The sequence below is a fragment of the Cetorhinus maximus genome, chromosome 5 (genome assembly GCF_964194155.1).
Source record: "Cetorhinus maximus chromosome 5, sCetMax3.hap1.1, whole genome shotgun sequence".
NCBI classification, from domain to species: domain Eukaryota; kingdom Metazoa; phylum Chordata; class Chondrichthyes; order Lamniformes; family Cetorhinidae; genus Cetorhinus; species Cetorhinus maximus.
The window spans coordinates 65,285,807-65,304,247 of NC_135883.1; the positions used below are offsets into that span (position 1 = coordinate 65,285,807).

The window sequence follows — 18,441 nt, forward strand, 5'->3', positions numbered from 1 at the left end:
ATTTGCTGGCCTCTGCACCCAATTATTCGACCCAGGATTTGTGCTGGGCGCCATGCCTCAATAAAATCTATTGTTATGAGTCAGAAAGGCCCCACCATCTATAACATTGATTGCCATCAAGTTTCTTCATTGTCAGTGGGTCAAGATGCTGAACTTCCTACCTTTTTCTTTATTGTTCCATGGGATGTGGGAGCCATTGGAAAGGCAAGCATTTATTGCCCATCCCTAATTGCCCTTGGGAACTTGGTGGTGAGCCACCTTCTTGAACCACTGCAGTCCATGTGGCTTAGGAACATCCACAGTGCTGTTGGGACTGTCTGGTTTCATTCCTTTAGCTTAGACTTCATAGCAGTTTCATACAACTGATTGGCTTGCTAGGGCATTTCAGAGGGCAGTTAAGAGTCAGTACATTGCTGTGGGTCTGGAGTCACATGTAGGCCAGACTAGGTAAGGATGACAGATTTCCTTCCCTAAAGGACATTAGTGAACCAGATGGGCTTTTACGACAATTGATGATAGTTGTGACCATTACTGAGACTAGCTTTATATAATTGAATTTAAATTCCACCACCTGCCACGGTGAGATTTGAACCCATGTCCCCAGAAAATTAGGATGGGCTTCTGGGTTACTAGTCCAATGATATTACCATTATATCACCATCTTCCCCTCACCTGACACTGTTGTGGGAGTAGCTTCATCACTAGAACTGAAGCAGTTTAAGAAGAAGTTGACTCCACACCTTCTCAAGTCAGCTAGGGTGGGGGAATAAATGCAGGTCCTTCCAGCAATGTCCACATGCCGAAGAATGGTATTTTTTTAAATGAAGTTTATTATGGTCTGTCTCGTTTAGAATAAAATAGACATTACACTGTGAGAAACTACTAATGAAACACAACATTTTTTAACCTGTTTCCCATTAGGATTGTTAATCATGGATACTGCCAATGAATATCTCCCATGTAGTCAATTTTTGAATATTTGTTCACGGAATGTGGTGTCACTGCAAGAGGACAGGAGGCAAAGGGAGAAGCTGGGGAAATTATCTCAATGTGGCACCAAATGAAGTAAAAATAAAAATGAGATTGCAGGAAATCAGAAATAAAAACAGAAAATGCTGGAAAGGCGCAAGCTAGCGAGCATTTGAAAAATAAAAGATAATATTGTGGGCCCAATTCTGAAACAGAACCTAGCTGAAAGCACAAAGCCATCTCTCTCCCACAAATGCTGGTCCATCCATACAGTTCCAACAATTTTGATTTCGGACATGACAAGAGAGCACGCGCAGCACTTAAGCTGCACTTTACTATTGAGTTTTCTCCAACTGGCAATAAGCTGTTTGGTTATGCAAATAGATTCTCATTTCACAGGACAGGTTTAGGAAAGCTCGCACAATGATAACAGCTTTGCTATTTCAGTGTTTAGTTTCCCTCCAAGTAACCATGGGATTATTTGTGAACTTTATCAATAAGTGCAGTATCCACATTGTGGTATTGAAAACTATCTATCTTGCACAGTAATTGGCTGAAAGGATTAACTTCTGATTGAGGATGAAAAAATAAAATCCTAAAACAATAAAGGAATTCTACTGTTACTATGCAGGACAGAAGAGTGTGAGCTTATCCCATGTTCCAAAACCTGGTTACAGATAACCTCCAGAAGTGGATTGTTGGTCATGTCCTGTTTATCTTTGTAATTTTCCAATGCTTTCTCCCCCCCTCACCAATTGTTAACTCATTGAAAGCTGCAATTCTTCCTTCCTTTGACAATCTTCTGACTTTTAAATGGCAATTTTTGACAACATTGGACCACTATTTCCTCACTTAACTCATCAGACATGAATCCAACTGTTACCATTGCAACAAAACAAAATGCAGAACCTTTCAGTGCTTGAAGTCTACTCTTGTAAATCGAGGAGCCATCAATCTGATCTAAAAATCTGTAACTATTGAGAATCAAGAAATGCAGCCAACAGTGAGTAAAGAATACTTTAGAGTCAGCTTGAAATACATCACTTTTATCCGATCAATCGATTCATTTTGAGTTATTTTTTGTTCCAATTTTCTCGCCCTCTTTTTTGTGCTGTATGTCAGTGTGATGCTGTGGTATGATTCTGCAGCATTAGGTCATCACCTGAGCAAAGTGCTCATTCTTCACATGTGACCTTAAACATTGAGTGTTGGCAGGCCAGTCACTGGTCCGTGGGGCCGGGGGCAGGTGGGATGTCACGACCGTGCCCAATGCCACTCTCATCTCAGCCTTGGAGAACTCTAAAGATAACAGTGAGGGAGTGGGAAGAGAAGCCATTGGAGGTGATTCTCTGACTCTGGTTAGATAGATAAGAATGGATCCAAACTAGGGCAGTTCCACCCAGCTGGATGATGGAAGAGAGGCATTAGAGGAGGATGATGTGGTCAGCCATGTCAAAGGCTGCAGATAGGTCAAGAAGGATGAAAAGGGGTAGTTTAGTCACAGTCACAAATAATGTCATTTTTAACTTTAACAGTTTCAGTGCTGTGGCCAGACTGAAAACCCGATTGGACGGATTTAAACATGGAATTGTGGGAAAGATGAGCACGGATTTGGGAAGTGACAACGCATTCAAGGAATGTGGAGAGAAAAAGGTGTTTGGAAATGGGGTGGTAGTTTTCAGCTACGGGGTGAGGGGGGCGGTCAAGAGTAAGACTTTTGAGGAGGAGGATGATGAAAGAAGATTTGAATGGAGGAGCACAGTATCCGAGGAGAGAGAACTATCAACAAGCCCAATTAACATGGGGCTCAGTAAGTAAAGTTGGGTGGTGTTCTGTGTCAGTTCCTGCCCGCTTACTGCTGGCTCTGTGTTCTGCTTTTGCACGGGTGGCTATGTTTTGCTTCCTGCACACACTGATCGCAGCTCTCACCATTAGTTCTGTCTTGGTCCCAGCAGCTCCCAGTGCCAGCTGCCTTATCCATTCTGTATCATTCCAGTTGAACATTTCTATCTCCTTGATAATATGGCCCTTCTTGAATTTTCAAAACTGGTGATGCATATGGACAGCGTGTTCACACCTGAGCATTAAGCACAATAACAGTGATTTCCATGTTTGATTCCATTGATATATAATATGGAGTACAATTTATTTTCTGCCAAACCCTGCTCAAGCAAACAGACAACAGAAACAACAATCATTGCTACAGTACAAATTTTATGATGCTACAAACCAGATCTCTCCTAACCATCACCTTTATTAACCCTCCATCTATGATGTGCAACCTTTACCTGTTGCATCTCACTGAGTGATTAAGACAAATTTTTAAATTCATTGAAAAATTATGAGTAATTAATAGTTGGCAGCGGGTTATGAAATCTTTAGATTATGTATTTTCATAATTCACTAATTTTGTTTGTGAGGATTATGATATTACTGAATTGGATTGCTGTCTTACAACTCCCTTTCAGCCTGTTTAAAAAGGATTCTCAGTGAAAACAGCTTGAAAGCAGCCTCACTTTCATATGAAAAGATTTCCATCAATCTTACCTTGATAGCTTCTTAAGTTGTTGTTCTGCATTTCACCCAATCTTTCACTGTTTAGTTACTCCCTGTTATTCCTCAACTTCTGGAACAAACTGTTTCCTTCATGGCTTGATCATTAAATGTAATACCCATTGTGTCCCACACTGATCAGCATGGTCCTGAGTCTAATCCCTGTTTGTTGTTAAAAAGCAAGGCAGTACTAAGGGAACTGCAATTATAGAGTCATAGAATGATACAGCGCACATCATGCCTCTATGAAAGAGCAATCCAATTAGTCCCACTCCCCTATTCTATTCCCATAGCACTGCAAAGTTTTCCCCCTCAGGTATTTATCCAACTCCCCTTTGAAAGTTATGTTGAATTTGCATCCATCCCCATTTCTGACAGTGCACTGCATACCTTCATAACTTACTACATAAAAAACATTCTCCTCATCTCGCCTCTGGTTTTTTCACAATTACCTCCGTTCTGTATCTCCTAATTACTGACTCTCCTGCCAGTGGAAACAGTTTCTCTCTTAGTTACTTTATCAAAACCATTCATGATTTCGAATACCACTATTAAATCTCCCCCTAACCTCCTCTGCTCTAAGGAGAACACTCCCTGCTTCTCTACCCTCCCCATGTGCCTTGAGTACCATATCCTTGGTACCATTCTAGTCAATCTCTTCTTCACCCTTTCAAATTAGCCTCAATGTCTTGAGTTGGGAAAGGGAGAATTATCCAAAGTTTTACTGCCCCTTGATATCTCATTATTACTGTTGGAAAGCATATGTGGATATGCCACACTAATTGGGACAAGGTCAGTGCTTCCCATCATTTTTGAATACTTCACTGCTATCAATTTTCAGACGACTAAATGAGAAATGTCAAATTGTGCAAAGAATTGATAGGTGATTGACGCTGTGATCAAACTCGGGCATCAAGCTGGGAGGGGGAGAAAGCTGAAGGTGGGAAAAGAAACAACTGGCAAAGTAAATTTCTCTGCCTGTACCCTTTGTCCCCACTGAAGATTTCTGTTCTCTGGAACTGCAAGTCCAAAATATTGGTGAACAATTTATTTACTGAATTGATTTGTGTTTGGCGTGATTCTAAATATCTACGTATTTTTATTGGGGAATGAGAGTTTTAAGTACGGTACTCACTCACTCACTCACTCACCCAATGTGAAGGATATCTGTGCTTTGTATTGCAGGACTAGGGAAATCTCTGACCATAGTGTAACCCTACACTCTTGAAAATGGCAGCAATTCAGTTTGTTACATCTAAAGATAAAATAGCATGCACAATTGTTATTTACTTTCAATTTACTTTAACTGTATAATGTAACTGAGGATGCGTTATAGAGACTCATCATGAGATATGATTTATATTCTACGAAAGGGTGTGACTGCTGACAGAAATTATGCTGACTTTTGTTGTATATTTTCTCTTTTAATGTGACTGACTTATTTTGGTTGTCTTCACTTAGTCAATGACTCTTTTGTTGTTGTTTCAGTGCTAATAAGCTTAAAGGAGTGAATTATAATAAAAAATCATACCATCCTTAGAATAAGCACAAAACATAGCCGGCAGTAACGTGTCACTGTGCTCTAGTGTTTGAACAGCAAATATTGAATTCCACACTTTCATTTTTCTTGTCATTCTCCATTTGTATGTTGTGAAGCCACGTCACTCAATAATGACAATCCATGAAAACGAAGCTCTGGCCATCAATGAGGTAAACGAGTTAATCTGCATTCATAGAAATTTAGCTTTAATTAGTTGCATGTTATTTGCCAGAATGCAACCCAAAGAATGTTATTTTTTCAGATAGTTTTTGAAGCTTTAATTTTTCTGTTGTGAAAGATTTTATGTGAAGTGTTGAGACACTGACCTGGAGTTTCTGCTAGGTTCTGCTAGTTTATCAGCGCAATTTGCCTAAAACTGGTCAAGCCAATGCACACAATTACACAGATTATGTGCAACGTAAATTGAGCTCCTGCGATCTTTAACGCTGATTTAGAAAGCTAGAAGCTGGCCAGACCCCGATTGAATTAATCACCGTTGTATGTTTGTGGTTTTTCAAGGAAGCACTTAAGCTTTAATTTTAGGTACAAGGACACTAGGCACACTTTATAAACCTTCAAATATTCTTTGATAAAGTAACAGAGAAGGTTGTTCAAGGTATCATGGTAGATGTTGTATGCCTGGACATTTTTATAAGGCATTTGATAAAGTGACACACAAGATTCTTATTAGGAACATAGAAGCCCATGGAATTAAGGGGAAAGTGCCAGTATGGATTCAAAATTGGCAATGACAGGAAGAAAAGGGTGGTGTTGTATATTGTAGACATTTTGAAGCACTGGATGAAACTGTTGTAAGTAAAATTCCTGCACATGCACAAGCTGGGATGTCACCTCTGCATAGCTCTGAGATATATGAAGTATACAACAGCTGGTGGTGTATGGATATTTTTCAGTCTGAGAGATACCTTGCAGTGATGCTTGCTAAGGTTCAATTCTGGATTCATTACTCTTCTCCAGTTTTATAAATCAACCAGACTCAGGTGTAAGGGACAGCATTCTAAAGTTTGCACATGATGGTGCAACTTGCCATAGTAGATTACTACGATGGTGGTTATGGGTTTCAGGCTGACAGAGAGAACGGTAAAATGGGCAGAAGCGTGGCTGATGGAATTCAATGTGGAAAATTGTGAAGTGGTGCACTTTAACTGAATTAATATAGAAAGATAGTATACCATAAATTACACAGCTTTGTAAAGTACAAATGAGCAAAAAGATCTTAGTCCATATACACAAATCCTTAAAGGCACCAAGGCAAGTTGATAAGTGGTTGAAAAAAGTATATCAGATACTTGGGTTTATAAATAGAATGATAGAATATGCAAAGAGATCAGTCTAGAACTTTGTAAATCACTGGTCAGGCCTCAGATGGAATATTGTGAACAATTCTGTGCATCACACTTCAGAAAAGATGTAAAGGCTTTAGAAAGGGTAGAAAGAATGTTTACCAGGATGTTACCAGGAATGAGGGACTTCAGTTATGAGGCCAGGTTGGAGGAGCTGGGACTATTCTTCCTGGAACAGGGTACAGATTTCCAGAAGGCATTTGATAAGGTGCCACATCAAAGGTTATTGTGAAGGGAATTAATTACAAAAATAGGGAAGTTATGCTTCACTTATACGGGCCATTGGTGAAACCATATCTGGAGTATTGTATACAGTTTTGGTCTCCTTACTTAAGGAAGGATGTAAATCTGTTGGAAACAGTTCAGAGAAGGTGTACTAGACTAATACCTTGAATGGGTGGGTTGCCTTATGAGGAGAGGTTGGACGGGCTAAGTTTGTATCTGCTGGAGTTTAAAAGAGTAAGAGGCAACTTGATTGAAACATACAAGATCCTGAGGGTCTTGACAGGGTGGATGTGGGAGAATCTAGCACTAGGAGTCACTGTTTAAAAATAAGGGGCTGCCTTTTTAAGTAGAGATGAAGAGAATTTTTTTCTCTGAGGGTCGTGAGTCTTTGGAACTCTCTCCCTCAAAAGGCAGTGGAAGCAGAGTCTTTGAATATTTTTATGGCAGAGGTGGATAGATTCTTGAAAAACAAGGGGGTGAAAGGTTATTGAGGGTCGGTGGAAATGTGGGGTTGAGGTTACAATCAGGTCAGCCATGATCTTATTGAATGGTGGAGCAGTCTCGAGGGGCCTAATGGCCTACTCCTGCTCCTAATTCATATGTTCGTACGTAGCGTTAGGAGGTGACCTAGTAAAAATTTTGATGGTTTTTCTCTATCCTGTTCCCTCTGGTGAGAGGTCCATAATGAGAGGTCATATATTTAAAATCATTGACAAAAGGTCTAGAGGGCAAATGAGAAAAAATGTCATTCACTCAGTGGTTGGGATCTGGAATGCTGTTCCTGAAAAATGGTGGAAGCTGATTTCACAAATAACTTTAAAACAGAGTTGGACAGGTTCTTGAGGATGAGGAGCTTCGAGTTACAGACAAAAAGTGAGTGTGTGGATCTAAGCATGACTGCTCTTTCAAAGGGAGAGAACAGGTGTGATTGGCCAAATGGTCGTCTTCTGTGCTGTAAGTTCCTATGATTCTATGATTATTTTTAAGTTACTAAGAAACTGACTACTGTATACCAATGTAACCAGTAAATGGTTCTGTATAGCTTTTTTTAAAAAATAATTTTCAGTGATTTTTAAATCAGGTTACTTGCAGGTGGTGGACTGGTCACTTTTATTAAAAATGTATATGTTCTGTGATGAACCCATTTTCTGCTGTGTTACTATTGCTGTACCAAATTACTATATGTATCGATATATTAATGCAAACATTTCTTTAAAAATATCACATTCCAAAAAACTTCCCAAATTGCACTGCTTTATGGAAGATGTGACATTCAGTGATTATGCAAATGAGTTTGAGCAGACACTGGAGATCTTGTCTGGAAACTTGTGCATTTTGTGCCCTGATTTCTGATTGCGCCTACAGTGGGAACTCTTGGTCATGGTCTGTATTCTGGGACTAACAGCACGTTTTAATTCTTCATAATCTTGATGTAAATAGGAAACTAATCGTACAATGATTGGCATCTTGAAAGTAAAAGGTAAATACTGGAATAACTGTGCCCTGTGTAGCGTGGGCAATCACAATTATTATTCCATTTTCATCGAGATTGGGAAGCTCCTCATATCAGTGCCAATACAGATTTCTCTAGGTGGTTAATATTTTCACAGAAATTCTAACAAAATTACTTTTCTGTTAAAGGCAGAGCAGAATAGTTTTGGCTGTTTAGAATTGCAGCTAGCAACATTTTGAGAGATTTGAGTTTCCTGCTGCATCGGCTCGACTGAATTTTACATTCATTGAACAATTCTACTTTTTACAACTTGAAATAAATTACTGCGTAAGATTAAACTTTTCGCATCATCTTGTTGGTGAGTTTGGTCACAAATGTGTAACCCTAAAGCTGTGAGCTGACATGGAGCATGGTGGGTGATGTTCATCTCACTACCACCTGGTTTGTGTAGCGGAAGCAATACTGAGTCTCAACTCTCGTCAGGCTGACTTCCTGCTGTGTTGTTTGTCGATTTTGATTTTTGGTGGCCAGAGCTACTACCTTTAACCAACAGGGTGTGGTGCATAAAGGAAAATAAGAGAGGGCAAGCGACACCCCATTTTTATGTTTGGACACCTGGCGCCTGCCAGTTCCCACACTCACCCAACAACCATGGGCAGTACTAGCAATATTTTACGGGATGCTAAGGTGTTGCCAACTAATCTGCACGGGCTATTGGAGGCTTTTTCTGTTGCTCACTTGTGGGTCTCCTGTTTTAACAGATCTGAAAACTTATGGAAGCTCTGCAATTGTGCTGTCTGCTGCTCCTTTCTGGTTCCAAGGCTAAATATGACTCCCGGCTGCTGCAGGGCCTTGTCATGTGACAGTTCTGCTAGAGTTCCCGCTTCCCCATGAGGAATGTGTTTTGTGCCAACAGCTCGCCAGGCTGATTAAAATGAGAGCCGACAATGGAAATTGCGCGGGTCCCCAAGTCTGTCTCCTCTGGGTGTGAGCCGCCCATCGCCTGCCTGTTTACTGTTTGCTCACAGAACCTGCCTCCCACACCCCCGCAAACTCTGTCCTGTCTTATTGGATCCCATTTTGGGTGTGGTTTAGGGGCTTGATTTTCCAGGAGTCAGTGTCTTGTGCATTCACTGCAGTAGTTTTTTGTGGAACTTGTACAGTACTGTACAGTATTTGGGGAAACTGAGCTTTGCTGCCATAGACTGGTTGACAGTAACATACGCAACCAATGCAGCTTTGGACAATGGCAGCGTCCCCTGCAGCTGCTTCTCAATTGCATTTCAAAACAAAATTGCTTATCCCAGCATGGTGACAATTTGAATAGAAGTTATTTACGCTGTAGGGAAGATTTGAAACTCTGTGGAGGAGCTTTGTAAACAGTGAGGAAACAGAGCAACAGTTGGCCCACTGGATTTTACATCTATTGAAATGAATAGCAGAAAATCCTGTAGGATCTACTGACCTCCATGTCTGAATTCATGATGTGCACTTTTGGTTGAAATGAAATCATCAGTTTAAAAAAAAGTACATAGAACTCAGTCGCACATGGATCACATTTAGCTGCCAGGCTGACGCCGGCTGCGTTAGTGAGAAGGATGTTACAATTGGTCTCAGTGTGTCTGGGCTAGGTGAGGCAAACGTTAGCTAAGGTTTCGCTATCCAGTGAACCCTCCAGTAATGTGGGTGTTTGTGGATATAGTGCTGTATTGCACTGCCTTTGGGAATTGGCCAGCCCATGTGGGTCTGTGCCTGGGTGAGAGTCAGCACTCCCACCCCCACCCTTCTCCACTAACCCCCAGGAGTGTGGAGGAGGTAATTGGAAGAGAAAGGGAAAACTATAATTTAATTTCTGCAACAATATACAAGTTCAGCGTCATCTGCTGATTCACCAGTTTTTATACATTTCCAGAAAGGGCATTCTGTCTGTGATGGTCCTGCCCAGAACATTTGAAGCCTGGGCCACTGGACAGAAGATCACACATAATGCACGTGTTTACTGGAAGCAGCTATGTAACATGGAAAGGAATGACTATGATGAAATGGCCACTGTGAAATGCAGGACAAGTTGGTGTCAGCTGCATGTTTTTCAACTTGATTCCGTGCCTTAAGCAGGAAATTTTGTCTCTGGCCTTGTGTTGTTCAGATAGCTGGGGTTTAAAATGGAGACTGTTCTTTTTACTCAACGTTAAATGTTAGATTAGAGACATTCCACTTGGTTGAGGCAGACTGGATAGTTGTGCTGTCGACAAGTAATAACCTTCGATGGGATGGAAGCAGTGATAATGTCAATGGACACAGAATTTGCTGTACGAGGATAATTGGAAGTGGTGGAAAATGTCAGCTAGTTAAGAACTATTGGTTCCATTGTCTACAGCAGTGCTAAGATTGTTAACTATTTGTTTGCCTGACACGTGTTATGTGAATACGTTTGGTGGGGTAAATATCTGCTTTTGAGTTTTTAATCTGGCACTGAGACTTGTGGCGTTTAAGATTCACTGGAAGGTGGGATTGGTGCCAGATGAACAGAAAGAGCACATGCTGGCAGTGCCCAAGGCCTGGAGAGTTTCTAGCTCCTAGTCCTCATTCTCAGAATGTAGTTTGGACTGCTACCCAGGGTTGGTGTGAATAACTCCCTGGCCAGCAAGCAGGAGTATTCGAGTGACAGGAGGCCATTGTCGGCCAGCAGTCAGGTGACTCAATCGACGAAAGTAGGTCATAATGGTGGTCGTGGAAAGGAGTGGGTAAATCCCAGGGCAGGGTCGGCCTAAGGTTTCCTTGTGAGGCAGAGAAGTTCACACCTCCTCCTGGCCCAGAGGCAAACTTTTTTTTTAAAAAAATGAAACTTACCTGAGCCTCTTCTGACCCTTGATCCAGCCCATCTACCCACTATCTACCAAACTCCTAACTTAAGATTATATAGCTGATAGTTGAAAGGTTTGACAACGTACACTGGCAGCTCAATGATAAATGATGGGTACTTAGATGGGGTACAGGCAGTAAGTGATACCTTAGATCCATGTTCCAAGTAAATTAAGTAACGCCTTCAGGGGATGAGTATTGGCAATTCACCTATAGGCTATTAACCCTCAGCAGTACCTTATCCTCTCCTCATCTGACATCTGCGGATGCTCACTTGCAACATTGGGTGTTGGATAACAGCCGGGAGCAGGAATTGTAGCTTATTTTCCTTTCTTCACCCATGTGCATTGAAGCTAATTGCAGCACCATTACCTCCCTGCCCACCCCCACCCCCAACCTCCCACTCCCCAACCCCAGCCCTAATCTCCAACACCCCCACCTCCCAACCCCCCCCACCCCCAAACCCCCCACCTCCCACCCTTCAACCTCCAAACCCCCAACCCCCCCTCCCCCCCACCTCCCACTCACAACCCCTCCCAACCTGAGATCAGTGAACTCGTGAACAAAACATCACAGTTCTGGTATAAGTAGACTGATTGCACAGGCGCAATGCACCTGTTTCACAACATACATTGTTGTTGTGCACATTTCCAGAGGCCAGGAAATTCAGCAGTGAATGTTTCACTCTTAATGACTTTGAATTGATATTTTGGGGGAAAAAGATAACTTTCACTTTCCTTGTTTTTGACTGTTGCAGCTCACTCATGTGACAACAAAACTGAACAGGGATCAGCACCAAAGCCAAGGCAGGCGAAGGGAATCTGAGAGGTCACTACTGCCAAACACTGATTCGAACCAAGAAGTCCTGATGATATTGGAAGAGGAGTTAGAGCAAGCTGTCAAAACATGAGCAAAGGTGAGCAGCACACTTCCTCGATGCAAAGCCCAGTAACGAAACAATTATTTGAGATTGCAACAATACAACACATGATCTGACATTAGCAAAAGTTGCGCTGTGCATAAAAAGAAATTAAGTTAGGAAAGGGCTATTTGCATTCATTAAGCCCAGTTCTTTCATGGGATTCGTACCCTGGATACTGTCCGGTTAATTCAGCACATAACCTGCCTATTTGCTGAGCAAAGCCAAAGAAACATCCCACCTTCTTTAACCCTTGGCTTGCTCTCCACAAATGATATTAAAAGAGTTATTCATCTGCTTTTGGTTGAAATCTGAGGTAGATATCCACTCTGCTACTGTGGGGAGTGTGGTTGGCGGGGAGCGGGGTGGGGGGGGGTGCAGGTGGATTATTATAATCACTAGTCTGACATGAACTTGTTAAATTTGTACCCTTATTCTTTTTCTGCTCATCACTGTGGTTAAATATTCTCTTTGCATTCACATTATTTGTGGTTTTTCGACATTTCAAAGACTTGGCCACCATAAGCTTCCTCCCAGCACTTCAGTCTCAATTAATCCCTGCTTCCCACTGCCTCCCCTGACCCCATAATGGCAGGAGAAGGTCTGGAGATTAAAGAGTTAAATATGGGGACGGTGGCAGCAATCTGCCTTTTTTATGGTGGTGGATTGGGGGTGTGCTTAATTAACACAGTTAATGGGCTCTTAGGGTGCAATTAAGTGCCTGATTTAAAATACATTATTATTGTGTACATTTCCAGAGGCCAGGAAATTCAGCAGTGCAAGGGAGGCAGATGCTGCTGGCTCTTTAAGACAAGGGCCTGTTTCAGCACTCCTTGTGGGCACTGGAGAAATGGAAACTCTTCCCTTGCCCCTCAAGGAAGCCTTCAGAGCTAAAAAGAAAATGTTAATGTAGCTCCTTAGGACCTTGCACCCTCAGCCTTGCTGGGCTCTTTGGCTTTTTTTAACTTCACCTGCACCCTATCTGCCCTCCACTTTCCCCAGTAAATATTTTGAGCTCACAGCAAAAAGATGGTTTTTGTAGCCAGGACGAGCAAGTCTCTGCACTGAAACCTGTATTCCTCATTTCTCATACAGTAAGTCCATGATCGGCAACCTGTAACTGGGTTACTGGCCCTGGCAACAACTGGGTTCCCTGAAGTGATCTCCTGTCTTTTCCCCACGTCAAGTCATTGGGCTGTGTTTTCATTCTGCGAAGGCAGTATGCTTGGAGGTGGGTGTACAGACAATTTTTGCACAACCTGCCGGTCTGCCGGCATTTTCCTGCCTCTGGCTTAATTTGAGGGAGGCTGCTTCTGGGGTGGGATGAGGTGGTGGGGGACTGCCTTGCGCCTGCCAGTGTTGGCTAACTAGTTAGGCTAATTAAAGTGCACTCTTCACATGCTGTTTGGAAATTTCCAGACTGCAGATGGACCCCCAGCTGAGGCTAAAGTCAAGCAGATGGGTGGAGACGGACTCCTGGCAGCAGGCCGGGGTGGCCACCAATGCCTTATTTAAATACCCCCACCTCCCTCAGCCACGATTGCCAGTGGGTCACAACTGCAGCTGCAGGCTTTCCTGTGGTGGGATTGCCCCTCCACAATGGTGGCCTGGGAGCTGTGGCCATATTTCATTTTTAAACATTGAAAATTCTTTGGAATTATCTTATCGTTCTCCCAGCTTTGCAGGTGCGGCTGCTGATACCCAGAGACTCACCTTAATTGGATAGGGCTCCCAGTACTGGCCTCTTAATTGGCCACCTTGTCCAAAATCTACCTCGGGGTCCCTTGATCAGCAAACCTGGGTTCCCGAATTGACAATTGGTGGTGGGATCAAAACCCTGGAACAAAAATTCAGATCAGTGTGTCTGGGCTAATACTAGTGTACTTATTTACTGATAAGATCAACAAACAGTAAATCACAGCAGGATGCTTACAGTATAATACTATAATATATTAAGGGTAGAATCAATGGACAAGGAATTAGAATGCTCTTCATTAGAAGCATATTTTATTAACTCGTTTTGTAACGTGGCAAAGTTTTGAGTAAAAGTCTTTGTAGACCTTCACGATGTGATCGTATAGATGGTCAGAACAAGGTTCCTGATCATTTAACAGAATCTGAAGGCCCATTCAGAGTTGAGCAAGTGTTGAGCAGGTAATGCAGTCATTTATTTTGAACACAAGTTTTTCATGCCTGTTTACTCTTAGAGGACTAGCAGTGCCCTAAAATTTCAGCAGTATCCTATACACTGTGAGGTAAGCTGTTAATATCGAGAGATTAGGGATGATTATCTGGGTACATCAGCCTTTAATGGATATGTCCGGAGCTGAGTGCAGCCATCAATGATGTATGTTCCAAAGGGACAGTGTTCCTCAGTGCATACCCTGAAAATCGGCTCTATTAATTATCTTTCTCTCAAACAATTTCCTTTATAAGAGATAATGGGAGTCATTTTCCAGCTTCACTTTTCAGGCAGAAATGGAAGATTGATAAATTACTTCTAATGGTTTCATTGAGTCTGTGGGCTTAGATATGTTAACACTTTAAAGAGAAACAGCCCATGCCACTGAACATTCTTTGAATTAATTAATCTCTGAATCCAGGCACCATGGGGCAGCTCTCAGATTTGACCAGGACAATTTTGGCTGGTTACCTTACTGCCAGTGACTCGCAGGTAAATCATGGAAATCTGGGGGAGGTGAGGGCATGGTGGTATTGTGGCTGGACAGTAATCCAGAGACCCAGGGTAATGCTCTGGGGATCCAGGTTCGAATCCCACCACGGCAAATGGTAGAATTTGAAATTAAATGAAATTTGGAATTAAAATTCTAATGATGACCATTGTCGATAGTTGTAAAAACCCACCCCTAATGCCCTTTAGGGAAGGAAATCTGTCGTCCTTACCTGGTCTGGCCTACATGTGACTCTAGACCAGGCCTAGCACGTATCAAAACGTGACAAAGTCACAGCGACAAACTCAGCCCTGTCGACCCTGCAAAGTCCTTCATAGTACGCTACTTGCCGCACATCTGGGGGCTAGTGCCATGGACTAGTCAAGCAACAGCCTGACATAGTCACCCTCATGGAATCATATCTTATAGATAATGTCCCAGACACCACCATCACCATCCCTGGGTATGTCCTGTCCCACTGGCAGGACAGATCCAGCAGAAGTGGCGACACAGTGTATACAGTCAGGAGGGAGTTGCCCTTGGAGTCCTCAATATCGACTCCAGAAGTCTCATGGCATCAGGTCAAACATGGGCAAGGAAGCGTCCTGCTGATTACCACCGCTGCCCTCCCTCAGCTGATGAATCAGTGATCCTTGTTTGGAGGAAGCACTGAGGGTGGCAAGGGCACAGATGCATCTGTTCATGACAGTGTCGGTAGGAGTGACCACTGCACAGTTGTTGTGGAGATGAAGTCCCACCTTCACATTGAGGATACCCTCCATCGTGTTGTGTGGCACTACCACCGTGCTAAATTGGGATAGATTGTGAACAGATCTAGCAACTCAAGACTGGACATCCATGTGGGCCATCAGCAGCAGCAGAATTGTACTCGAATCTGTAACCTTATGGCCCAGCATATCCCCCATTCTACCATTACCATCAAGCCAGGGGATAAACCCTGGTTCAATGAAGAGTGCAGGAAGGCATGCCATGAGCAGCACCAGGCATACCTAAAAATGAGATGTCAACCTGGTGAAGCTATAACACAAGACTATTTGCATGCCAAACAACATAAGCAGCAAGTGATAGCCAGAGCTAAGCAATCCCACAACCAATAGATCAGATCTAAGCTCTGCAGTTCTGCCACATCCAGTCATGAATGGTGGTGGACAATTAAATGACTCACTGGTAGAGGAGGCTCCACAAATATCCCCATCTTCAATGGTGGAGGAGCCCAGCACAGCAGTACAAAGATAAGTTTGAAGCATTTGCGACAATCTTCAGCCAGAAGCACCGAGTGGATGATCCATCTCGGCCTCCTCCGGAGGTCCCTAGCAACACAGATGCCAGTCATCAGCCAATACGATTCACTCCACGTGATATCAAGAAATGGCTGAAGGCACTGGATACTGAAAAGGCTATGGGCCCTGACAATATTCCAACAATAGTACTGAGAAGACTTGTGCTCCAGAACTTGTTGCGCCCCTAGTCAAGCTGTTCCAGTACAGCTACAACACTGGCATCTACCTGGCTATGTGGAAAATTGCCTAGGTATGTCCTTTACACAAAAAGCAGGACAAATCCAACAAAGCCAATTGCCGCCCCATTAGTCTATTCTCCATCATCAGTAAAGTGATGGAAGGGGTCATCAACAGTGCTATCAAGTGGCACTTCCTTAGCAATAACCTGCTCACTGATGCCCAGTTTGGGTTCCGCCAGGGCCACTCAGCGCCTGACCTCATTACAGTTGAACTCCCGAGGTGAGGTGACTGCCCTTGACCTCAAGGCCACGTTTGACCGTGTGTGGCTTCAAGGAGCCCTAGCAAAATTGGACTCAGTGGAAATCAGGGGGGAAAACTCTCCACTGGTTGGAGTCATACCTGGCACAAAGGAAGATGGTTGTGGTTGTTGGAGGTCAGTCATCTCAGTTCCAGGACATCACTGCAGGAGTTCCTCAGAGTAGTGTCCTTGGCCCAACCAACTTCAGCTGCTTCATCAATGACCTTCCTTCCATCATAAGGTCAGAAGTGGGGATGTTCACTGATGATTGCAAAATGTTCAGCACCATTTGCGACTCCTCAGATACTGAAGCAGTCTATGTCCAAATGCAGCAAGACCTGGACAATATCCAGGCTTGGGCTGACAAGTAGCAAGTAACATTTGCGCCACACAAGTGCCAGACAATGATCATCTCCAACAAGAGAGAATTTAACCATCGCCCCTTGATGTTCAATGGCATTACCATCACTGAATCCCCCACTATCAACATCCTGGGGTTTACCATTGACCAGAAATTGATCTGGACTAGCCATATAAATACTGTGGCTACAGTAGCAATTCAGGGGCTAAGAATCCTGCGGTGAATAACTCACCTGACTCCCCAAAGCCTTTCCACCATCTACAAGGCACAAGTTAGGAGTGTGATGGAATACTCCCCACTTGCCTGGATGAGTGCAGCTCCCACAACACTAAAGAAGCTTGACACTGTCCAGGACAAAGCAGCCCACTTGATTGGCACCACATCCACAAACATTCACTCCCTCACCACCGATGCACAGTAGCAGCAATGTGTACCATCTACAAGATGCACTGCAGAAATTCACCAAGGCTCCTTCGACAGCACCTTCCAAACCCACGACCACTACCATCTAGAAGGACAAGGGCAGCAGATAGATGGGAACACCACCACCTAGAAGTTCCCCTCCAAGTCACTCACCATCCTGACTTCGAAATATATCACAGGAATCCTTGTCCAGTTTAGTCATTCTGACCTCTGCTCAGAATCCCTTTAATTAGAAATCCTTCCTTCAACAGCATTCATACGTCGTTCTGTCCACTGTGTCTGATTGGTTGGGGTACGTGGAACACGAGTGCTTATGCCGTGGCTCATTCCCGACCCACTACAGGTCCCATCATTTCGGCTGGGATGATCAACTGAAATTTGCACCCAATATCTTATTTAATTTGAATACTGTAAGTGGTGGTGTCGGGGATAGGGGGAGTGGTGAGGTAGCAATGTGTCTTTTATAAAAGTGTACTGTCTCGCAGGATCTGATATCAAGTCATTTTCTTTCAAATGCACCATTTGGCAAGTGAGCTGCTACTCATATCTTGCAATGAGGTGGTTGTTTCCATACACGAGAATATTGTTTGTTTGGAAATTACAATCACAATTAAAGATCAGCCATTAGCTTTATGCCCATTGTTCAATTGAAGTGGAAGTCGAGCATTGAATTTATAATCAAAGAATCATAGAGGGGCCTGGACAGAGTAGATTGGGAGAAACAGTTCCCGCTTGTAAATGGATCGAGCACCAGAGGGCACAGTTTTAAAGCATTTTGCAAAAGAAGCAAATGTGAGGTGAGAAAATGCTTTTTCACACAGCGAGTAGTTAGGGCTTGGAATGCATTGCCTGGAAGTGTAGTGCAGGCAGGTTCAATTGAGGCATTCAAGAGGGCATTGAATGATTATTTAAATAGAAACAGCATGCAGGGTTAAGGGGAAAAGGCAGGAGATTGGCACTAAATTAAAATGCTCAGAGAGCCATTGCAGGCATGATGGGACGAATGGCTTCCTTCTACACCGTAACAATTCTGTGATTCTGTGAATCTTACAGCACAGAAGGAGGCCATTTGGCCCATTGTGCCTGAGCCAGAATTCTAATGGGGAAACAGAAATAGAGTCCAAGGATAATTCAACCAGGGCATGAAGAGACCATTCAGTCTCCATAGTAAATGGACTAAAAAGGAGTTTAAAGATTCCTTACCTCAGTTTCTCTTGGGTGGGTAAAAATCAGGAAGATTCCACCTGGTACTGATTGCATATTTCAGCCACCCTGTTGGACAGTGTGTTTTTGTGGGAATTAGTTAGGAATGGGATCATGT

The 18,441-nt window shown here is 43.1% G+C and overlaps 1 protein-coding gene across 5 annotated transcripts in view; it reads left to right on the plus strand.

Moving 5' to 3' along the window:
- LOC144680682 (muscular LMNA-interacting protein-like) overlaps positions 1–18,441 on the plus strand; it is a 234,053-nt gene that overhangs the window by 208,525 nt on the left and 7,087 nt on the right. For all 5 annotated transcript variants that reach the window (XM_078541929.1, XM_078541930.1, XM_078541928.1 and 2 more), the window contains 2 exons: positions 5,179–5,232; positions 11,724–11,882. In XM_078541929.1, coding sequence (XP_078398055.1) covers positions 5,179–5,232; positions 11,724–11,876 — 207 coding nt within the window. In that variant the 3' untranslated portion in view covers positions 11,877–11,882. The remainder of the gene's footprint in view (positions 1–5,178; positions 5,233–11,723; positions 11,883–18,441) is intronic.